This window comes from Corylus avellana, chromosome ca3 (assembly GCF_901000735.1).
Source record: "Corylus avellana chromosome ca3, CavTom2PMs-1.0".
Lineage (NCBI taxonomy): Eukaryota > Viridiplantae > Streptophyta > Magnoliopsida > Fagales > Betulaceae > Corylus > Corylus avellana.
The window spans coordinates 8,880,028-8,904,693 of record NC_081543.1 but is presented as its reverse complement, the minus strand read 5'-3'; the positions used below and the strand labels follow the sequence as shown (position 1 = coordinate 8,904,693).

Here is a 24,666-nt window from a genome sequence, read left to right as displayed (position 1 = left end):
AAACTAACACAAACATCAGAACATAATAAAGCTAAAGGATTAACAAATACAAATTAAGAAGCCCAAATATGCAATATTTGGTGTTCATCAGTTAATAAATTGGGAGAAAAAGTACCGGAATTATCCCTTTCACATTTTTTAAAAACTTATACAATTAATACTTAAAAAAAAAATTGAGCTTTTATATGTTTTGGCGCATTGACTCATGGATTAATCTAAACAACACCCTCTTTTATGTAATCATGGTATGAATTGTATTATGGCGTCAGTTTTGCATGCATCTTAGTTGAGTTGGCATGTAATTCACCATTATCATTTTTTTGTTCTTTCTAATTAAGGATAGATAGAGCATGCCAATTCAACGAAGATATACGTGATAGTCTGATAGATGCTAGAATGCAAAAAAAAAAAAAAAAATTCTTTTCTTTTTACGAAAACAAATTTTATTCAATTTTTTGTTTTTGTTTTTGTAATAGGTCAACTATCTCGAGCTATTGCATTTGATTTTAGGGATGCAGTTGTTAAAAGAAAAGATAATGCAATGGATAAATAAGTAAAAGGCGAAATAGTAAAATAAAGACATAGGATAAAACACAAATGGTTACATTTTGCTCGTATTTCTTCTATAAAATTTACAATACATAAAACTCATATTTATAATAGAATTGTGATAAATGAGAATAAGACATATATAGAGATGGTATCATATTTGAATACAATCAAATCTGACTACCTGAAATGTTTGAAATTACAATCATATCTGAATCAATTATGATCAAATTTGAAAGCAATCAAATATCTGAAACCAAAAATCCCTTAATTTATGCTAATGAAGAGAGAGGCATGACCAATTATGGCCATCAGTTTTTTTTTTTTTTTTTGAGATGTCGAGGAACCTCTCTAAGGCAGAGCCCTTCAAACCCACCCCTACAGAGTAAACCCCAATCACGTGACCCACACCCTTGAAAGTTTTCTTACACGGAACTGATTAAATTGCTAGCTTTTCATTAGGGGGTGTGGCTCCAAGGGATTGTTCGCACCCATATATTATGGCCATCAGTTAATAATGATATTATATAGTTTTTTTTTTTTTTTTTTTGGATAAAATGGCTTTTGTATTTCATCAAATATTCATTGACAGAGCAATTTGCTCCATCAAAATAACATCCCTGATACAATCAGGAGTATCCTCCAACCAGACCCTATCTAGGACCTGTTGTGTGACATTCTTTGCCATTATATGGACAGCATGATTAGCCTCTCTTCTTACATAGCAGCAAGACCAGCTTCGTAGAGAGCGTAGAACTGATCTAACTATATAATGATATTATATAGTTAAGCAAAAGAATAATATAGCATTATTAACGTATGAAGTAGCCAAGAATAGGTATTTAATCCAAGGACATGGAGAATTTTTTTTTTAAAAAAAAAAACTACATAAATCATAATGAATACTTCAATAATATTACATTAAAGTGTTCTTACATTAAGAAGTCAAACTTACTCACGCAACAGCTAAAGTTGGTGCTATATATTACATGCAATTACAATGTTAAGCTCATCAGACTAGAAAATCAGCAGATCAGAATCTCTACAATTTTAGAGAAATTATAGATTTTCAAATTACGAAATTCAAGCCATTAGAAAATTATCTGATATTAGGTTAGATTACAGTGGTCCGGAAGAAAGTGCATAAATTTGGGAAGACCCTCACAACCACCATGGCTTCTCTGTTAAATCCTTTGAGAACAAGTAGCAGAACCTTGAACTGTAAGGCAGCCACTCTATGATCTGAGATGCCCTCTTGCCGGATTTCTGGTCAATGCATTTATGTATAGAATCATGTAGCTTCTTATCAACATTTTCAGAGACCCATGTTAAAAGATGATCCGAGCTTACAGATGCTTCCCTAGCATATCTCTCCAGCACCTTTGGTAGAGACACTTTCCTAGACTTCTTCACCACTACATTTGCTTGAAGAAACTCTCTTTTCGCGGCTTCCAATTCCTCTCTAACATTTGATGCTGTGTAGAATTTTAGCTGCACAAAATTTAACTAGTAAGCTATTAATCAACCCTAAGCAGCATATCAAGATCATGATGAATTCGTAAGTAACACCATGGAAGCATGACTTACAATCAAAGCAAATTACAGAAGTTATTCCATCATTTCAACTGGTTGCCAAAAGCAGCCAAAACAAGCTAATTTGGGGGAGAAAATAAGTTAAAAAGGTTAGCCACGATGGGCGGCTCAATGAAAATTGAGGTTTAGGGCAAAAAGTTAAGATGGGGCCATTTGATTGTAAAATAGTGATATTATAATTTTTTATATTAAATATGACTCAATTTGATACTTTTTGTGACAGTCGATTAATTTTAGTTTTGAAAAACTTATTGCCGTAAAAGCAACTGTGACAGGTATTGTCAATAATATTCTCTAACCAATGCAAGCATTTACCAAAAAATCTAATTTTTTTTATATAGCTTAGTATTTCAATTGAAGTAATTTTTTTTTTTTTTCTTTTTCTAAGCCCTAATAGGATGCCAAATGGCCCTCCTCTCATTTTATTTTTCCTACGGCCATTCACATTCTTTTACTTTTTATTTTTACAAATTTTGTATAAACGACCTTTTTTTAGGGCCATAAGCAGGGGCCTTGTTTGCCTATACTATTAAGCCGGCCCTGAACCAAGAAGTGGAAAGAGAAGTTGTAAGTAAAACTACATGCCTAAGCACTATCTTTCTATCACCCTCATAGAAGACACCGGGAATGATGTCATTGAAATAATTGTAGCGAGGTTCATGTTTCCTTCAAGTTGCCTCAATGAACCCTAATTTTACTGTTCAGGTTTCAGCAATGGACTGAGCGCGCTAGAGCAAAAGCCGTTGCGCTAACGCGCATCCGTTTTCTTACTTGCAACCAATCACATGTTTTCCAAGAGGAAGAGGACGGAGGCGCCAAGTGTGGTTGGCTTCCAATGCTTCGATTTTGGTAGCCATCGCCTCACGCCATTGAGGATGTTTATTGGCCTCATGAAATGAGGTCAGGGTAACAGTGGTGCTAATGGTGGCCATATAGGCATGGTGTTGAGGAGAGGTGAGAATAAGAGAGAGAGAGAGAGAGAGAGGTTTCCTTCAAGTTGGCTCTACGACCCCTAAATTTACTGTTCAAGTTTTATTGCATTCACATATCATATCAGCACTGATCCAGCCCACCATGTAGATGAAAACCAGAACTGCTCTCCAGTTATACAATACTAACTATAGAGCATAAAAGTTACATCCTCACAAATTATCAAACAAGAACTTTTTTTTCAAACGGACTTTTTGAGTGTTAAATGAACTTTAGGCCCCTCAAACGCACACCCAAACATGCCCTGACTATAGAGCATAAAAGTTACATCCTCACAAATTACCAAACAAAATTTTGATGAAGACATTAATCAAACATAGAAATATTAACAGTGGACAAAACTGACTCATAATACATTCATAAACACGCTACTGGACACTTTAAATTGCAGAATGACATGCCAATACCAGGTAATTAACTAAAGCAACATCAATGGAATGCAATGGACTCATCCAACAGATATTGAGAACCAGTGAAATCTAACATTTCATTTTGTTTTGATCTAAGAACTTAGTATTATAACTGATAACCTTTACATAATAATATTCAAACTTCATTATCGTGCAAAAGGAAGAGTAACAGAAGTGAGAAGCTTACCACAGGATCAGAAAAAGCTCCAGTACAAAGGGCAAAGCAGACAAGGGGTTGGGAACTTGGAAGACCCAATTTTGAACTGAGTTGTCTTTCTTCACCGGATTTTTTTCTCAAGGCAGTGGAAAGGATGTTTTCTAGCCACTGAAATTTAAGTAAAGGCAGATAAATAGTCAAGCAACCGTATCTCATTGACGAAATGCTATATAATTAGAATCCTTTGACAATTTTATCTTCCTGCTTACATTAAGGAAGCAACTCATCTTGGTTACTAAAAGCTGTTGATGTTCACCTAATTATTCACCTTTCCATCCTAAGATTTATTCTATGAAAGAAAGAAACAGTTCAAGCGGTAATCTCAAAAATAAGTGGAATCATGTTATAAGTTAAAGGCATATCCAACTTAACTTATATATGGATAATTTTGTCTAACCATGACTATATTTATAGAATCTCCAAAAAACAGAAGAAAACAAGCAGCATGACTGGTAAGTAGGTCAAGTGAAGCAATCTACAACTAAGCTAGCCAATACCACCAATCATCTCTTGGTGTTAATCATAATGATATAAAAATAATTGTCTGGATGGTGTGAGGTCCACCTATATTTTCCACTATTTGTGCATGTGTATATTTCTGTGTTCTTTAGTGACAGTAAGAGGAATACCCGTCCAATTCGGGGAGTTCGGAAGCAAAATATTGAATGTTCTATAGCATTTGCACTTATGATATGGCCACCAATGTTGTATGCAGCCTGCACTATACAAACAAATCCATCAACAAATTTTTTACAATTTCAGAAAAGAGAGAAAGTCTAAAGGGTACAAACATTAGGAGAGGAAAAAAGACAATGGAAACTTGGGAAACTACTGAGAGTTTATAAAACTTTATGGTTTGATTCTCCATTTGATATCCCTCAAAAAATAGTTTATTAAAAAAAATAAAGGAATGAATGTCTCCTCCTAAAAAGTGGGCAATGGCAATAGAAATAACCTGATAAACTCAATTTTGAGAACAAAAGAATTTTGCTAAATTCTAGAATAGGTGAACTGGTGAAACTATCAAAGCATCTCTCAAACATACCCCTGGTACAGGCATCACTGGAAGGCAGGTTTGGTGTCAGAAAAAAGGAAAGTGCAATCTTGTAGATTTTGATAGGCTTGCTTAAGCAATTGTACATTCTCTGCTCCAACAATTTTTTTTTTTGGTAGTTTTTCGTATACACTGTGAGACTTAAAAACTTCTTTTTAATCAATGGTTAGAGCAAAACAAAGAAGAGCACTACCTTGTGAAACAATGCTAACCTTCTCAAAGAGTTGTGGGGTATCCCATATGCTAAATATGCCTGCACAAGGCATAATAGACAAAGACAGTTATATGTAGCAAAAATTGGCAAGAGCAAACCAACACTTGGTATGATTCTTACATGCATAACAAGAGCATTGTACACATTGATCCAAAATGCAGTTTGGGCATCATTTTCCATCTGACTGACATTCACCCTTTCCAGTTGTTCAACTAAAACTCTGAAATTAGAAACGTTATGTACATGTCAAGTTAGCCATCCTGCATAGGATTAAACAATAGAAGGAGATTGTATATTTTATACTAAGTTTCTCACAAATAACAAATAATATTTAAATGCACATGTTAAAGGACTCACATACCATAAGACTCATATTTGTGAACTCAGATCAAACTGGTTTTGAGAGATTATCCAGTATGATAAATTGCTCCAGTGAATGACATTATAATAATGGTTTCCCCTTTATGGTACAAAATATTTGGATAATTTTTTCTCCTTCCAAGAGATCCAAGATGTCCGGGAATTCAGCAAAGAGATATATAGAAACGAGAGAGGCTAGTTAGATAGTGATCATAGCCCTCTCACATTCAATTTATAGATTTTAAAGATGAGAGTACAATGACCAAACTACCCATGTAACAAATCTAACAAACTAACTACTCTAAGTTCCTATTAACACTCTCTCCCCCCACCCACAACCCCAAGCTGGAGCAAATATGTTATAGAAGCTACTTGGAACAAATAAACTCCAATCAAGTTCTACACAAAGATTTTGTGAACATATCAACTAACTGATCTTTAGACTTCACAAATGGTATAACCATATCTCCACTGAGTATCTTGTCACATATGAAGTGATAATCAACTTAAATATGTTTGGTTCTTTCATGGAAGATAGGATTGGAAGAAGTATGTATTGCAACCTTAATTATCACAAAATAATGGAACTGGAGTAGGAGATGAAAAAACAATCACCTGCAAAAAATGTTACCATGTTAACTCACTAGCAGTATCAGCCATTGCCCTATATGTAGCTTTCGTAGTGGAACGTGCCACAACCGTATGTTTCTTATTCTTTCAAGTAACCAAATTTCCACCTTCAAATGTACAACATCCAGTAGTGAACATCCTATCTAGGGAGATCTTGCCCAATCTGTATCAGTAAATCTTTCTACTTTGATATGTCCAGTTACCGAATGATAAGGATAACTACATCCCACTGTGGAACCCTAAAAGTCTCTAAGAAGTGACTAACTGTATATGAAATATATAGTTTGGTGGTAGTAAGATAGTTCAACTTTTCAACTAACTAACAATATCTGGCAAGATCATTAAACATTTATCCTTCATCTTTCAATAATTTCTTACTAGGATCAATTGGAATATCAATGGGACGACTACCTAAAAGGCATGTCTCTTCTAACAAATCAAGTACATACTTTCTCTAAGATAAATTGATAACAATATGAGATCTAGCAACTTCAACACCCAAGAAGTATCAAAGTTTTCCCAAATCCTTTGTATGAAACCATTTTTGCAAAAATTGTTTCAATCAAAAAATACCACCTGAATCATCTATATTAATTACTAATGCCGCCTTTTTTAGTTGCAACCATATTTTTCATCCACCCAAACTTCTCTTTAGGGAAAGAGTCCAAGCGAAGAGAAGTTTCTATGTGTAGTCCTTTACCTGTCTCTGCTCCTGTGCTAGAGCATGACAAACAGCAGCCGCTTGCTAATGAGTCTTCTTTTGTCAGTCGTATAAGCCACCACCAGTGGAGGAGCTCAAAGTTTACTTCAAATGCCAAAAATGTAAGGTTATTTCTAATGCTACTTGCCAAACATCTAATCCTGACTCAGGTGATAGTACTTTTACCCCTGATTTAAAATTTTCAATACCTGTTGTTGATGACACGTATTTGCCTATTGCTCAATGTGAAGGGGTTAGAACTTGTACTCAACACCCTATATCTAACTTTATATCATATCAGCATCTTTCACCCCTCGTACCTTTGTATCTATCCCTTAAAATTTACAAGAGGCAATTAATGATCCAAAGTGGAAGGAAGCAATGTAGGAAGAGATGAGAGCTTTACAAAAAAATAACACATGGGAGCGAGTTGAGTTGCCTAGTGGAAAAAAGGTAGTTGGGTGCAACTGAGTGTTTACAGTGAAGTATAAGGCCAATGGGTCAGTAGAAAGATATAAATCCAAAATGGTTGCTAAAGGCTTTACTCAGACATATAGGATAGACTACAAGAATACCTTTTCCCCGGTAGCGAAGATAAATTCTTTTTGATCCCTACTTTATTTGGCAGCGAATTTAGATTGGTGATTCAGGATCTTGATGTGAAGAATGCAATTTTTTTTTTTTTTTTCATAGAGTTCTAGAGGAAGAGGTTACATTGAAGTCCTTCCTGGTCCTCAATTCTCCTCTACGAAAGGTAAAGTGTGTGAATTAAAGAAGGCCCTATATGGGCTGAAACGAACTCTGAGGGCTTGATTTAAGAGATTCTCTTGAGTTATGTAGAGATTTTTCCATAACCAAAGTCAGGCGGATCATACGCTATTCATAGAACATGCATGTTGGGGAAGTACAAAAGTAACTTTCTTGATTGTTTATGTAGACAATATCGTATTGATTGGAAATGATAATGGGGAAATATACAAAGGTTGAAACAAATATTTGGCAAATGAATTTGAGATAAAAAATAATAATAATAATAAAAAAAATTAGGCCCATTGAAACACTTCTTGGGTATTGAAGAAGCAAGATTGGGACATCTTCCTCTCCCAGCGGAAGAGGATGCTCAGTTGTAAGGTTGTTGGCAATTCAATAGAGCATAATAACAAGTTAGAAGAAAGTGATGAGAGTTCTTTGGTGAATAGAAGCAAGTACCCACAACTGGTTGGCAGGTTAATATATTTACCGCACACTCTTCCAAACATTGCCTATGCAGCAATTGTAGTTAGCCAATTTATGCATTTAATAGGGAATCTCACTGGAAGCAGTTTATAGAATACTTCGATATTTGAAATCTTCACTAGGGAAATGGTTGTTGTTTGTCCGGCATGATCATCTAAAAGTAGAAGTTTATTCAGATGCAAAATAGGCTAGGTCAGTCATAGATTGAATATCTACTTTGGGATACTACACTACTATCGGAAGAAATCTAGTTACCTGGCATAGTAAGAAACACTCAATGGTTGCTAGATCTAGTGAGAAACATGCAAAATACTTGACTACTCAAGGGAGATATCTAGTTACCTGGTGTAGTAAGAAACAAGCAAAATAAGATGGGCATGCGAGATATCTTCGCCTCAGCTTAAGGGAGAGTGTTGATGATATGCGGCTGATATGATTTAGATTTTAGTTTATTCTAGGATGTAATTTCAAGATTTGATTTTCTTTCCATACATTTTCTCTTTTATTGTAATTCCATAGTAGTGTATGTTGCTTCTCTATATAAATGTGTAACTGTATCTTTGGATCATCGAGAAATAATAAGAATTCTTCCTTTTTATCTTTCAACTCAAATATCCCAAATGACAGCAACCATTGAATTGGTTATGTTGTTTACACTCCCATCACCAACAATAACAACAACGACGCAAGAAGACACGTGAAATGCTTGACTACTTAAGTATTTCAAGCATTTGAAGGATTAGAAGAAGAAATGAAAGAAACTTAGAAGGAAATGTGTTTGCGGAAGAGAAAAGAAAAGTATTTGGCAAAAGAGAAAAGAAAAGGAAAGGATCTCATTGAAGTGCTCCGATACCATGTTAGGAAATTTAGAAAAGAAATAAGCAGAAAAGAGAGGCTAGTTAGATAATGATCATAGCCCTCTTGCATTCAATATATAGAGTTTAGAGATGAGAGCAAAATGACTACAATACCCATGAAACAAATCTAACAGACTAACCACTTATTCAACCACTTCTCCTAACAAACTAAGTAACTTTCTTAATACACAGGATATCAATAAACGTTCAAGGGGATGTTTTAGCATAATTGTGCCATTAGATGAAAATGTCAGAACTTTGAAAGTCAGACTTCCCTAAAAAATTTGCAAAGATACACTATGAAGCTTTCAGGGATTCATCCAACTTTTTCCTATTACAGAGAAGATCCAACCTAAATCCCCAAAATCAGAACACATACACCCAAAAAAAATAGCAAGTGGAACTTGCACCAAATGATGCCCCAATGAACATCTTCGTGTTCTCAAGATAGATGAATCAGTTCAATATCTGTTCTGCGAATTTTTTATTTTAATTACAGTTACACTTATTGGAAATTAATTTATAATTATTGAAAATCATAACTATGTCTAGAGAAGTAACCTGTAGTTGTTGATGAAATAAGAAGCGCGAGAAAACTGGCTTTTATCCGTTGATATCCAAGATATTTCAATCATTGATTTGCAAGAACAATGTTGGTCCTCTCCAATACCACATTGAGGCTGTAAGACCTTTGTGGACGACCTTGACATCAAAGGTGATCTGTTCTTTTCAGAATTTACAGATGCTGCACTACGAAGCCAGCAATATATAGCAGCCATGCACCTGACCATCTCCTCAGATAACTTGCTTGGGCATTGGTAGAGATGATCTTTTAGAGTTCGCAACATTGATTTTTTAGCCATTGCTGGAACCTTTTCCCTTACCTGAAAAATAATTGAGATTAGAAGGTTTGGACAACCACATGGCATTATATGGCAACCAGTAACATGAAGTACATATTACTTTCACATAATGATTTGCAAATATAGAAGTCTGTCAGGATGTCCCAGACAAAGGAAATCTATCCCTTTTGTCTTTCTACAAAAGTTGAAGGCACAAATCTATATATTAAGATGGAGTTCACAAAATATGTAAATGAAAACCTGCTAAATAAATTCACCACAAGAAATTTTTCTTCATCAGAAATTGGTCAAAATGATGTCACTCTCGATCCAACTGCCCTTTCATTCTGACCAATCAACTGCAGAACCAATTCAGAATTGATTGGAAATTTCAGTACATTTTTTTTTTTAATAAGTAATTGACCCCAAGGGGGGGGAGGAGAAAGGAAGGATTCTAACTAATGACTTTCGCTTCATGTGGCGTGATCTCCAGCTGATTGAGTTATCCATTGAGGTTTCGAAATTTCAGTAGATTAATAAAACTAAATCACATTATGTGTCTCTAATGCTAACAAACAGCAGAAGAGATAAGGATCATGATCAAATAATAGAGAGACCCACTTTTAATGTCTTACAAACAGCCCAAAAGAAACTCCCCACTTCCAAAACCACAAGAGACATAAGACACATTCTTCTTCTTCTTATACTTGATCATGGCAGAAGCGGCACAAATGATAGGATCTCCATTTAAAAACACTTAGAAACTCTCTTCAGAGCTTTTGTAACCATCAACTAGCATAAAAAGGATAAAAAATGAATTTGTAAAACATTCTGTTTCAGTCAAAATCCAAGGTTTTAATATTAAAACTTTGTAACAGTATAAGATTATACTTTTTTGTGGATATGAGCATTGATTTCAATTAAGGAAAGAAAAGCATACCAACAACATTCAAATGTATATTTGCAAAATGAAAAAGAAGATATGTATATATCATACCTTAGCTGGGTCAAGGGAAGCCTTTTCAAAATAAATGTTGTTGCCTTTGCTGCAGGGCAGTGGTGTATGACTAGTCTTGGAGATTCTTTTCCATGGGTCATCTATAGAAACTAAAGCTTGCAGAGGGTGCAATGGAAACTTTTTTGAGGAACAAAATGCACTTGAAATGATACTTGGATGTTTCCTGGACATGTGCTTTGTATGGGCTGGAGAAGTCATGCCTGAGTTTTGCTCTGAAGGTGGCTGACTAGCACACTTGTCGAAGATACTCCTATAGAGAGAGAGAACATGCTGCTCTCGGTTTGCAACCTCTTCTTCAAGTAATTCAATTTCAGAAACCAATTCCTTTGTCTGAACATCGGACAATAATCTTACGGTTATTCTCTGTTTAAGTCACCATATTCATTGCTAAAAAATATAGATATTAAAGTAGCCACCAAAATATACACAACTTATATTAATAGCATAAGTAGATATAGAAATTTTCACAAAGTGTGCAAGTCAATTTTCCCACTTAGTAAGTATTAGGTAAACTTCACATGCTAGACAGTCATTTTAAGCAAGTCAAAGCTGCAGTTATATGAAAGACTCACAATTGCATGAATAAAAAAACCAGGGAACCCCAATGTTTAAGGTCAAAATTCTATGGACCTACAAGTTTGTCGACAGGAAATATGAACTTTAAACGTAAAATGCCAAACATAGTTCTCAGTTTTACATGATGTAGAATACTTCAGGGGGTGTTTTATTGGGTAAGTACTTCGGGGGTCATTCATGCACGTTTACGCAGCTGGAGTTGAGTGGAAAAAAGTTCGAAGAGAAACCTGTTCAAACAGACCAGCGGGATTTGAGTAGCCGATGATTCGGTCAATCCATCCTTCGTCTGAGTGATGCATCATACAAAAACCCAAGAACATTGATCAAAGATCTGTCAAAAATCAGTCGACCTATGTGCACCAATTGATAGGACAGTCGACCACAACTTCAACCAGCGCACCACACAACATGACGGCTAGGGTTTCACACAAATTTGATTATATTATGTTCATTCTTAAGGGTATTTTCAAAATAAATTGTCTCTAGGGTTAGGGGTTTTTAGTGAAGCCAATAAAAGGCCTTGTTTTAGACTTTTGTTTATCACTCATCAATTATTAAATAACATTTTCTTGTAGAGAGTTTTCCTTTTATTTCCTGGTGGATTCCAAAACTGTTTGAGATAACAATTGCTAACTCTTTATCCTCTACCTTCCATTGCGTTATTGGTATCAATGCGAGATATTTCTTGGCAAAATGTCTAATAACGTAGGCAAAGGAAACAATTCTAACAACATTGCTTTTGGATTAGAAGATATTTAGGCAGAGCTTAAAGGCCAAGAGTGCAATTTCGAAGATCTGAGATATGCTCTCTAGATTGGGCCTTAATGCCAACCAAAATCAACCAGCCAATAGGAGAAGCATCAGAGATGTCACTCACTACCAGCCTATTGACAGCCATCATAAAAATCAAATTTTCCCACAAGAGGTGGAGCGAACGAGACATATTCCTCTTAACCATAATCGGAGTACAAGAAGTTCACTGCGATGTTTTCTAGAACTTCTGCAATATCAATAAAAATGTATATGATCTAATTGTGGATAATGATAGTAGTACGAATTTTATATCTAGGAAGCTTGTGGAACATTTTAAATTATCAACAAAGATTAGGCAAGATTCTAAGGAGAGTGTCATATAGATTTTGAAAAGTTCAGAAATAGCTCTTTGGAATTTTAAGTATATATCATAGGAAAAGTTATAAATCATAGGAAAAGTTACCTGAGCAGCAAAATGCCTATGTCCAGGAGATAAAGTACTTGAAGCTCGGCCCATTGCTCTGTCAAGCATTATGCGCATAGATTTCTCTTGCTGTAAATGCAATTGCAGCTGCTCAATCTGTAAACCAGTAAATACAGTTATAGATGGAACCATAATAATGATAGGGCTAAATATTTCATGGGAAACAAAAACACATTTTTTTAAAAAAATTAATTAAACATTTATGTTATCTTTAGGGCTGGTCATTCAGCACTCTAAACGTCATTCACAGTGTATTCTTTAGTACACATGACTTCTCACATTATATGCATAAATATCGTGCTCATGTAACACTTACATCGAGTAATTCTAGGTGGCCTACTTGTGTCCTACTAAGAATGATGTGGCTATTAAAATCACCCTTTGATCAAAATTCAATAATGATCAATCAAAAGCCCAATGGTGATTTTAATAGTCACATCGTTCTTAGTAGGACACAAGTAAACCACTTAGAATTACTCCCCTACACCCCCCAGGGTAACTTTATGATTTTGTTCCTGTTTTAGTTTTTATTATTATTATTTGATGTGTGGTGGTTGTTTGCTTAATTTTCTCTTTTACTTTCATGGGTTTAATATGGGGTATGTTAGAGTGCTCGAAAAGACTTATAAAGGACAAAAAAAGTCAATAATTGTTAAGTCTAAAACCTAACAAAATCTGGCCAGCTGTATTTTTCTTCAAAAATGGAAGTTTTCTTTTTAAAACAAACCCTAATCAGCATCCACATTTTAACCAAGTTGAAAGTTTGAAACCCTAATCAGTCTCCAGATTTAACCTAACTCAAACCCTAAAGTTACTCTAAACAGACGCCTGTTTCAGCCCCCACAAATTCTCACGTGGAGCTGTGCTTGACTTGTTAACAAGTCAAAGCAGAGCATCATAGACCTGCAGGGACATTAGAGCCACTTCCTATTTCAGTTTGGACATGGGACGAGAGTGGTATGGACTTTGTGACAGGATTTCCAAGGACACAAGGAGGTCCGGATTCTATTTGGGTAGTGATGGATCGCTTGTCGAATACCGCTCACTTTATACCAATTCAGATGACTCATATCTTTGAGTTTGTTAATTCAGTTTTGTGTTTACGTCTATATCCAAATAAGAGATAGGTAAAGAATGATTCGAACTGATAGCAAAGACAACTTCAAAAAAGATTCATCACATGATCTTAACCTGCATTTCAAATTAAATACAGAGAACTCATCTAACCCCACATCTTAATGTAAAGACAGAAAGAAACCCAGTTCCAGTGCTTACATCTTTTTCCAAGGAAGCCCGGTGATTTGATGAAGTATTCTTGTTATTATAATTGACATTGTCATCCAGACGACTTTGTTCCCTAGAAGCATTTGCTGAATGCAGTAACACCTGGTTTATTCATAAAAAAACAAAACAAAACAAAAAGGTAACAAATGGTTTTATTTTTTGTCATTATTCAAGATTATAATATATAGCTTTAGGCTGCATTTTCACCTACGATTTTAAGCATAGTCGTTTGTATAAATACAATAACGCGAGATGATTAGTATTACTAACATAAGTAAGGTCTGTGGTCTCACATATGTTTCATTCTGCTCCTGCTTTATGGAATGCAAAACTCCACCTCTTGAAACAGTTCGATTCCTGTCAGAAGCACTGAAAGGAAAAGCCAGACTTAAATAGCGTATAAAACGATGGATCCTAATATGATGATTCTAATGTCTTAGAAGAATTAGGGATCAGTGTATCAGACTATAGAATATCCTAAACTACTTAGCTTGACAAGCCTTATCCCAATTCTTTTTATTGGGCACAACTAATTTTTCACCAAAACTCTACCCCACAAATCCCACATTGCTTAACTCACCAAACTCCCATATGCTCATTTATTCAAAGGCTTCAAAACTCTTAGCCTCAACTTTTCCCAAAGACTCAAATACTTAAAGAGAAAACATATGAACAATCAATTCCCAAAAACCTTTTTTTAGAAACAAGACTATAATGAAATCTTGTAGTAATAATAACTTAACTCAAAAAAATAGACTACGATTTTGACTTAACATATAGTAATAACAGATTATAACAACAAAATCTTATAGTTGGAATAAGTTTGAATACCCATTTCCTTGTTTGCTTAGAACAAAAAAATAAAAAATAAAAAATAAAAAACAACAACAACAACAAACACAAGTAAGTAGCAATGCTCAAATAAGTTTGAAAACTATACCTCTTAGAGCGTCTGTGTTGGGAATTGGCATACGAGTTTCCATCTCCATTCTCTCTCTTCCCACTTACTACTGCTGCGTCTTCAACAACACTAAAACCACCCATCATTGTTTTGCTCACAGAAAATCCACCAGAACAGAGCACTCATAAAATATATTTTACAGTGTAAGATTCATCTAATGGGGGCAAGACATACCCAGGGACTAACACAGAGAGAGAGAGAGAGAGAGAGAGAGAGAGATCTGAAATGGGTATGATTGCTTTGGCTCAGAATTCGAGTTCTTTTTTTCATAGGGAGAAATAATATGAAATGGGAAATAATTACCAAGACTTGCCCAGAGACAGACAACGAAGCTGCTCTGCTACTGCTAGGAATTGAATACGGTCACCGTTAGGTCGTTGGGAGTATTCAATGAGAGAATTTAATTCATCTCTCCAATCAATATCATTCCTCTCTCTCTCTCTCTCTCTCACACACCGACTACCTTTTGAAATGAAACGATTTGAGCAGTTGGAAGACTGTTTCGTACGACTGCGTCTGTGTGCGCGACTCCCGCCAGAATCTGTCCCCTGTTATCCCGGTAGGACCAGCACACTAAATCCAAGCCCAAGCTCAAAGATTGTGAAAATTTTCAAAATCTATATTATATATATGATATAGTAAAGGAACCTAGTTGATCATGTATAGAGTGATAGCTTAAATAATCAAGTATAACTCTTCGACTGGAGCTCACTCTATTTAATAAATGGGTAATAACAATTGAGGCCCAAATATTAAGCCATCAAATCCTTGTAAACTTCACTTAACTCAATTTAAGCTCTTGAACCAAATTCATATAAACTCGATTCCGCTTACTTGAACTCCTTTAAAATATTCTATACTCATTTGAAAGATATGTTTCTTTTTTAGTAAATCAAAAGACAATTTATGATTGTACATGCGGACATGAATGTTGATCTTGGCAATAACTACATTCGCATTATGTGATTATCACCTTTTTAAGTAACTGTATCTGCATCATGCAATTACTAACTACTATCCACACAGTTATTAGAGTTATTAACAGTTATTAGCATATAAAGTAATGGGCCTTTAGGCTTATTTTAGTTTTTTTGGCTTTTTTTATTTTTTTATTTTTTGGGATTTCTATTAAAGCCCATTTTAAACCATTTGGAAAATGTTTTGTGCATGTTTTAGTGTTTTTTTTGGAAGCCCTAGTGTTTTAGACGAAATCCATATCTTGTTTCTACATTCCAGCTTAACAATAACAAAGAAAATACAAACACTCTATGGTGAGTTCATGCAAAATATACAAACATACAAATTACAAGGCACGCTAAGTGAATTTGTTTATATATATATATATATATATATATATATATATATATATAAGGGTATGGGAATGCTAATGTGGTCTTCTTGTTGTGCAAACATTATCAATAATAAATTACCACTCGCAATAGAATAAATCCTTGTAAGATAGGTATATTGAGGGAGTCGACTCTCAAGGACTGTGCTGATATTGTTATTAAGCTTTTCAAGATTAATTATAATCTAATTCAAAAGATTATTGTTTTATTTTTATTTGAAAACTAAATGCATAAAAGTAAAAGTAAAATAAATTGTAATGGGGAAAATAATAGGGGATTGACTTCACCGGTAACCGCATAACAATAGTTAATCATATTTGAACAAGGAAAATTCATTCTATGCATGATAAAACTCGTGTCACTTGAGTAGTTAAGAAAATAAAATTATTAAGAAATAAGTATAATTCATCTTCGATTAGCATGAACCGTCTACCTAACCTCTAGATGCGATACGGTTCATCTTTCCTAGTTACGGACTATCAAATCTCTTAATTAGTTATACGCAATCAAGTGATAAGTATAACTCATTTTTAATTAGTACGAATCATCTACCTAAATTACACTAAACTAAGGTATAGAACGATTCGTCTTCCCTAGGCATGACCTATCAAACCCTCTTGATCATGTGTCAATTAAAACCGTTGCATAACCATCATTCTTATAATCACATAAAATAAGAATGATTGATTTCAATCAAGATAAAAAGCTTTCTGAGACAAGATAAGAATTCTATCAAGATTTAATATAAACATTAAAAACAATTCTCTTAGTTATACAACCATCATGTATATAGAAAAACCATAAATTTAAATACAATTAAACCATTGTTATTTGGAAATGGGTACATCAACACCCTATTACGAATTTAGCTCCTCATGGTGGTGTTGGAATGGCCTTTTGCCATATTCATATTCTCTTCAACTCTTCAAGCCTTCAAGAAGATGTTTTTGTGTAATTTCTCTATGCTAAGCACCTCCCTCTCTTGAGAGGTTTACGACTGTTAGGGAGATTGATACTTTGGATAGTCTTTTTAGTGAGCCATAATATAGCATATTGAGACATTACACAACCCATAAGCTTAAGCCTATGAGTTTGAGCCCAACAATACTATATTATCCGCTCACACTTCTTATATATTTTCAATATGAGATTTTATTCTTTTTACACTCACACATATACTCAAAAATCTCCCTCTTATGTGTGAATTCATCACCACATTGGACCAACTCCCACTCGAACGGAAGCATTTTATCAATCTTATGACCCTCTCCAAGATCTCTTGTTGGCTATGTGGATTTTGCCCGCGCTAGGCACCTTTATTTTCCTCGAGCCCAATGCTGATGTGCTCAAGCTCACTTGTGCTCGAGCCCACTTGTGATGCGCTCGAGCTCACTTACGCTCACATGCAGTTTTGTACTCGAGCCCATTTCTTCAGAATCTCAAAAAAGTCATGTCTCCAACCCAAAATCAATAAAATTTGCTTGCATCTTCATATAGAACTTGAAAACACTAAAACAATACAAAATCAAAAAGAGAACGATGCTAAGGAATTAACATATACAAGTTAATGGACTTGCATGTGCAACATTCGATACTTATCAGAGTAATTACTAAACCCATGTGCATACTCTAAAACCGCTATCTAGATCCTCATATGTGGATAGCAGTTAGACAACGGTTAGCAGTTAGTTGCGATTAATAAGCGCTCGTATGTACAACCATAGAAAATATACTCAATTCTTATTAGTAACATGATAAATTTTTAATAGGTAACATTTTTCAAATTGTCCAATGCAAGAAATGACTTGAATTTACATAATTTTAAAAATTGTAGAAAATCATTATCCAATTTGTTAACCTATAAGTCTTAGAGGCGAAAAATGTCATAAATATAACACACATGACATATCAAGAACATTAAATGCATGAATTGGAAAAGTCAAATTTAAAAGTTCTAAACATAACATCATAAATGAGATAAAAAAAAAAAAATCAATTATTTATCTCTTGTACCCTTAAGTACTTATTGAAAATAAGTAAAGTACTTATTGAAAATAAGTAAACTTAAAGCATTTCATGATGTGACTTATTCGCCATCTAACTTACTTTGTTGTCTCATACTGCGTCTCATCTTGTAATACCTCGATGTTTGACCTATTTTAAATATTTTACAATTTTTATTATTAAAATTGGTATTGGTCGAGTGTGGAAAGATGGGAGTTTTTGGGGCTTTTTAGGGAGGCAACCCTAGGTTTGCGTGTGTGCCACCATCCTTGTGCACTCAAGTGCTTCTCCTCCAAGGCCCTTATAAAAGGGGTCCTTAGCCATTTTTTTCCCCATTTTCACACTTCTTTAGGGTTTCAGTTGACTGAATCTCTGTTTGTGAACAATTTGTTGGTTCAGGTAGTCCAGCTCTTGATTACCTCCGTTTTCTTTAGTTGAGTGTTGCTCACATACTAATTCGAGGTGGTTATCCTTGCATTTCGCGGTCTTTGATTCCGAGTGTTCTTTACCTCATGGGTCACGGGTCGGATTCTAATGGCATGGGCGAGTCATACCCGGCCCTTTAGCGGTCGACACTTAAGTCAACCGACGAAGGTCGGGTTACAGGAAGATGCTTTATTTCGTTATCGGTGAACCTTCGGTTTGATGAAAGACAGAATGGAGCGATTGTCCAAGAGGACAAACACAAAGTTTGCTTGTACAAGGCAATGTTCAAAACTGGGCTACATTTGCCTTTCCTAAATGGAAGAAAGTTGGAAAAATAGCCATCTGAGGAAGTAGGATCGAGCGCACAATCTTGCGCTTGAGTGCATTTGCGCTCAATCCCAACAAGGTTGCGCTCGAGCGCACCTGCACCCACAAGCATTCCATCAACGCGAGCGCTGGGCCGCAGAAGGAAGAACGCATGCACGAGTGCGATCGAGCGCACTCGTCTGACAGGTTGGCACCAACACCGTTTTTAGGGTTTTAAGCCTTAGAATCCTCCATAAATATACTGCTAAGCCTCAAGAAATGTAGGCTGGAAATCAAGTCCGAAATTTCACAACTTTTTTCCCCTTTAATTTAGTTTTTCCTTAGGTTTAGATTTTATTTTTCATAGTCATGTGAAGCTAAATTCTCAACTAAGGTTGATGATGAAACCTCATCAATGAAGAGCAACATTGTGTTCATGTAAGTTAATATTATCCAATTTTATTGAGCTTTAATATTTCAATTTTTTTTTACTTCAAATCAATTGTTGAGATGATTCTTGGATATCTTTTGTGATTTAATGATATATTTGATGATTTGAGATAATTTCATACAATTGATTGCTTGGTTTTTAATTCATAAAAAAAATTGGATATCCCTTGTGATTTATTCTACGGATACAATTGATGTTTTGATTTAATTTGGATATCTTTTGTGATTTACGGATACACTTGATGATTTAAATTAAATTGAATTTCTTTTGTAATTTGTGTTAAATAATTGATACATTGGATTGTTTTGATTAACTCAGCGAAAGTAAAACATACCGAAGATTTTATTGTGAAAACTTTGGATAATATTGATGAACATGAAACATGTTGCTATGATTTGGTGAGTGTGAACTCCACAACCTTAGTACTTTATCTTTTGATTATTTACTTTATTTAGTTTATGTTTTCTCTTTTATTTGCAAAACCCAAAATCAAGTCTCTTTTGGAACTAGGTTATGATTAAATTAGTTTAGACATAATTGTTTTTCAAAAATACAATTCCCTGTGAGATCGACCTCGTACTTGCAACCATTTACTGCAAACGATTCGTGCACTTGCGAGTTATTAAAATTTTCACAACATGTGGGACCTTAAACTTCTCGAGAAAAGGGAATCTCATCACGCAATTAGTAAATGGCAAATTAGTGTTTTGCATCAAGTCATCTACGATTGATCGGTCTTCTCTTCCCTGAGCCATTTGCTGAGCCATCTCCGCATACTTCAACTTTAGGTCCTTCACTTCATCATTGACATTGGGAGTTTCCTGGTCCCTTTCATGTCAGGAACCGCCTTCAACGGTCTCATCATGGTCCCAAGCAGAGCTTTGTCGATCATCTTCTAGCCGCTTCTCCTTGCATCTTTCCTCACGCTCCCGATCCCTCCTTAGTGGGAGTCGAGAAATGAGATTTGCTTTCTGCTTTTGAATGGTCTCCATGTCCTTAGACATGCACTTCATGTGATCCTCCAGCAAAGCAATCCAGCCATTCGGATTGACAGAGGTTCCCAGTTGTTCAGCTTGAAGGTTTAGCTTGGGAGACAGTTTTCCGAGAGGTATGATTCGGCAATTCGAGTGATGCTAGTTTGCAAAATAAGACACGTAGGATAAGAGCTTGCCGAGAGGTGTCGACGGGAGATACCTCTGATGCCTAAGTCAGTTGAGGATCTCACAGAGTTTTTGAGAGCAAGATAGCTTGAGTGTGATTAACCAAAGACCTGGTTGGAACTTCTCTTTTATAGGCATCGATTGCGGTTATCATCCCTGAATTCTCGGCCCCATGTTCCCAAGGATCTACTGTGCGCAATGCTAGAGGGGTGGATCATGGGATCGTGGGTTACTCTTGATCATGGGATCATGGAGTCTATTGGTGGCTCGGTCACGTTCGTGCAGAACGTGCATGGCGCTCTTAGCTCAAGCGTGCTTACACGTGGCTCGGTTTGGTGCCATAAGCTAAACCACGTTCTCAATGAACGTGGCTTCCCTTCTTGTAATAGTTATTTCCCGTTTTACCCTCGACAGGCCGGTACAACTTGGGCTTGGGCCTTTTATCGATGGGTTTGTATGAGGCAAGTAATCCCGTTGTGGTTTCGTGGCCAATCCATTACCCAACAATTATATAGTTCTAAATAATTTTCTTAGAGAAGTTTGAAGCCCAGCCAAATTTTATTGTAATGTTATCTTTAAGATTTTTTTTTTGCTTGCATCTTATGATATATATGGTTCCAATGACATGCTAACATATATCAACATATATACTATTACATATGTTAAATCTAATACTAATCATGAAATGACTCATCTCCATTTTATTTGAAATAAAGAGGATCGTATTTGGGAAGAGTAGTGCTATTATATACTCAATTTCCATCACTCTCATTGCACTAGGCTAATGTGAAAGTGCCTATCAGCTGTTATTAAAAAAGAAAAAAATTTCAAGAACTGATAGACACGTCACATCAACTAAGTGGAATGAGAGTTGAGTGTTTAAAATTACTCATTTCAGAAAAGAGTAATTCTAAACACTTATCTTTTATCACATTCTTATACTACCGGGTTGATATAGCAATGTTTATCATCTCTTAATTTATTTTATTTTTTAATAAAAGTTGATTTAAAGGCAGTTTGACATTGTCAAACCGGCCTAATAACATAAGAGTAAGATATGAGGTAAATATGTATCATTACTCTTTTACAAAAAGATATCAGAATTCCATCTTTAATTAATGTCACTCCGCTTCCCCCCACCCCCCCAAACCCAATAGCCATTTTCTTTGTATTTCTAGAAATTAAAAATTAAAAATTAATGTCAATCCATCTTAAATGAATGTTAGGTAATATTCTACAAGAACATGCTTATCTCCCTGCTGTTATTAAATTGTTGTGTGGGCATTAATTACAAGTTAAGTCGGTTGTCTTACGCTCATAATGCCTATAGTTTATCAAAACAAGGCAGTTGGCAGCGCCACTAAAACCCAATCGCACCACGCCCATCCATTCATCCGGTCCCATGGTCGGTGCCGGCCATGGCCCTTTCTTCATCATTCTCTCTCTCTCTCTCTCTCTCTCTCTCTCTCTATATATATATATATATATATATATGTGTGTGTGTGTATTGAGATAACTAAGCAGTCTCTGTTTGAGCGAAATGGTGAAGTTAGCTTTTGGTCGTTTTGGGGAGTCTTTCAGTGTTGGGTCTCTCAAGGCTTATTTGTCTGAGTTTATTGCCACCCTTCTTTTCGTCTTTGCAGGCGTCGGTTCCGCCATTGCTTACGGTAAGTAGTGCGTAAAACATGGCACAAATTTCTACCAAATCCGGTCGGAAAATAGTTTTCAAACTCAGTCCCTGACGAGAAATGTTACCGTTTCTTTTAGTGCATCTTCTTATAATAGTGTTCTCTAAATTTTAGGTAGATATTATTTAAAAATATATATATATGATCAGATACTAGCAGGGTAAGCTTTTTCTTTTAGTGCATGTTCTTATAATAGTGTTATTTAAATTTTAGGTAGATATTATTTAAAAATATATATATATATATGATCAGATACTAGTAGGGTAAGCTTTTTTTTTGTTTTTTTTTTAGAAAATGATATCCACGTAGTATTAAGAAGAGCGATAGCATTCCTCATCTGTAATATTATCACTTGAGAAATATATATATATATATATATATATATATATATAAATAGGTTATTTAGCATGAGAGACACATGATAAATTTATAAATATAAATAAGAGAAAATATGTCCAGAAATTAATTGTGTCATGACATGCACGTAATAATTAAAACACGTAAAAGGTTGTGTATATATTGAGAATTGAGAATTTACGGAAAATAAGAAAATTCAAAATAAATGCTAAAAAACAAAAAGGGGATGAGAATGATAACTCGGGAATCTTATCTTGGATCTGTACGTGTAGATAAGCTCACATCGGATGCAGCGTTGGACCCCTCAGGCCTTGTAGCGGTGGCGGTGGCCCATGCATTTGCACTCTTTGTGGGGGTGTCCATTGCGGCCAACATCTCCGGTGGCCATTTGAATCCAGCTGTCACATTTGGATTGGCCGTGGGAGGCAACATAACCATCCTAACTGGCTTTTTTTATTGGATTGCTCAATGCCTAGGCTCCATTGTTGCTTGCCTCCTCCTTCAATTCGTCACTAATGGCGAGGTACATTTCTTGGCAAAATTATAATATTTTATTACAAATAATTATCTGTCTGTTAAACTCTTTGTTTGTTTGTTTATGTTTTTTTTTTTTTAAAACAAATAACACAAAATACAAACGTTATCTTTTTTATGTTATATCATTATCATTAAATTTTTTCAAATAAAAAACAAAAATGGAAAAAAAAAAATCAAATTGAATCCTCTGATTTTTGTGCAATTTCAATTCGATCCCTAAATTTTCAATTTCAACAATTAGATCCTTAAGTTTTCATTTGATTTTGAATACATCTCTCTGTTCACTTACTATCCAATTAATTAACAATATATCACGTTAAACCAATCAATTAATGTCACTTGGCTCTCGTTGGACACCTTAAGAGGCAACTATACATGTCACATGACACAAACACTTTAAATTACAAATATACCATAAATAAAAAATTTGTTTTTAATATTTTAGGGTATATTTATAATTTAAAGTATTTGTTCCACTTGACACGTATAGTTAACACTTAACATATCAAATAAAAGTCACGTTACATTAACTGATTGGTCTGACAGTTAACTAATTGGACAATGGGTAGTTGACGGAGAGACTTATTTGAAACCAAAAGAAAACCTAGAGACCTAATTAAAAACCTAAGAACTAAATTGAAATCACATGAAAACGTAAAGATTAAATTTGATTTTCAAATAAACCCCATCCCAAAAAAAAAACACATTAAAAAATAGAAACTTAATTTTTGTCAAATAATAGAGATAAAATGTTTTTTTTTTTAAAAAAAAAAAAAAAAATCATTTTATGTTAGTTCTTCAGTCTCCACCTAAAAATTACTTTTTGAAAGCCAAAAAGAACGAATTGACTCTTAATGTTTATATTTAATAAATGGTTAATAATTACTCACAAAAAAAAATGGTTGATAAATCTTTTTTGTTGGTTAAATTTCAAATTATGGTAAGCCTAAGCCAGCTTGTGACCTTTGAATTTGGCAGAGCGTCCCAACACATGGAGTTGCTTCAGGAATGAGTGCAGTTGAAGGCGTGGTGATGGAGATTGTCATAACCTTTGCACTTGTCTACACCGTCTATGCCACGGCAGCTGACCCCAAAAAGGGCTCCATCGGTATAGTTGCACCTATTGCAATTGGGTTCATTGTGGGGGCCAACATCCTGGCTGCTGGCCCATTTAGCGGCGGGTCGATGAACCCGGCCCGGTCATTCGGCCCAGCCGTCGTAACCGGAGACTTCTCCGGAAATTGGATCTACTGGGTTGGTCCCCTTGTTGGGGGAGGGTTGGCTGGCCTGGTATATGGAGACATTTTTATTGCCTCCTATGCACCTCTCCCACCCTCTCAAGACTATGCTTAAAAAAGACTTCTTGTTTGGTAATGCTTTTTAAATTGTGTTTTTAACTTTTTAGTTATTATGTGAAATAAATGTAAAAGTGATTTTTAGTGTTTTATAAGTATTTTATGTATTAAATTGTTTGTTAATATTTTGTTTTATTACTAAAAATAATAATAATACTAATCCTAAAAAATATTAGCAAACGAGCCCAAATGTGGGGGGATTAGATGTTAATAAAATTGGGAATAATGAATCAAATCAACTTTCTGTTTGTCATTTATGTATATATTGTTAAATGATCTTCTCTTAGTATCATCGAGCAATGAGA

At 35.0% G+C, this 24,666-nt stretch overlaps 2 protein-coding genes across 3 annotated transcripts; one reads left to right on the top strand and one right to left on the bottom strand.

The window, feature by feature from the left end:
* Positions 1–1,438: 1,438 nt before the first annotated feature.
* LOC132176066 (uncharacterized) lies at positions 1,439–15,338 on the bottom strand. 2 transcript variants are annotated; one of them, XM_059588181.1, is made up of 11 exons: positions 14,708–15,338; positions 14,061–14,136; positions 13,759–13,869; positions 12,463–12,579; positions 10,650–11,000; positions 9,372–9,694; positions 5,148–5,247; positions 5,007–5,066; positions 4,389–4,475; positions 3,730–3,867; positions 1,439–2,040 (listed from the first exon to the last, which is right to left on the bottom strand). In XM_059588181.1, exons 1-11 carry the CDS (start codon positions 14,812–14,814, stop codon positions 1,711–1,713), a joined length of 1,800 nt encoding a protein of 599 aa, XP_059444164.1. In that variant the 5' UTR covers positions 14,815–15,338; the 3' UTR covers positions 1,439–1,710. The 2 variants fall into 2 exon arrangements, with proteins under 2 accessions (XP_059444164.1, XP_059444165.1); XM_059588182.1 differs by having other exon boundaries at positions 14,038–14,136; positions 14,708–14,730.
* A 6,529-nt stretch (positions 15,339–21,867) lies between these two features.
* Positions 21,868–24,359, top strand: LOC132175950 (probable aquaporin TIP-type). The gene is made up of 3 exons (XM_059588047.1): positions 21,868–22,091; positions 22,742–22,992; positions 23,985–24,359. Exons 1-3 carry the CDS (start codon positions 21,965–21,967, stop codon positions 24,357–24,359), a joined length of 753 nt encoding a protein of 250 aa, XP_059444030.1. The 5' UTR covers positions 21,868–21,964.
* The last annotated feature ends 307 nt before the right edge of the window (positions 24,360–24,666 follow it).

Coding starts and splice junctions, on each gene's coding strand:
- LOC132176066 (XM_059588181.1), bottom strand. CDS start 14,814: ATGATGGGTGGTTTTAGTGTTGTTGAAGACGCAGCAGTAGTAAGTGGG. Junction 13,870..14,060: donor AGGAGCAGAATGAAACATAT/GTGAGACCACAG, acceptor TGAATAAACCAG/GTGTTACTGCATTCAGCAAA. Junction 5,248..9,371: donor TATTTCATCAACAACTACAG/GTTACTTCTCTA, acceptor TTCTAATTTCAG/AGTTTTAGTTGAACAACTGG.
- LOC132175950 (XM_059588047.1), top strand. CDS start 21,965: ATGGTGAAGTTAGCTTTTGGTCGTTTTGGGGAGTCTTTCAGTGTTGGG. Junction 22,092..22,741: donor CGGTTCCGCCATTGCTTACG/GTAAGTAGTGCG, acceptor CTGTACGTGTAG/ATAAGCTCACATCGGATGCA. Junction 22,993..23,984: donor AATTCGTCACTAATGGCGAG/GTACATTTCTTG, acceptor TGAATTTGGCAG/AGCGTCCCAACACATGGAGT.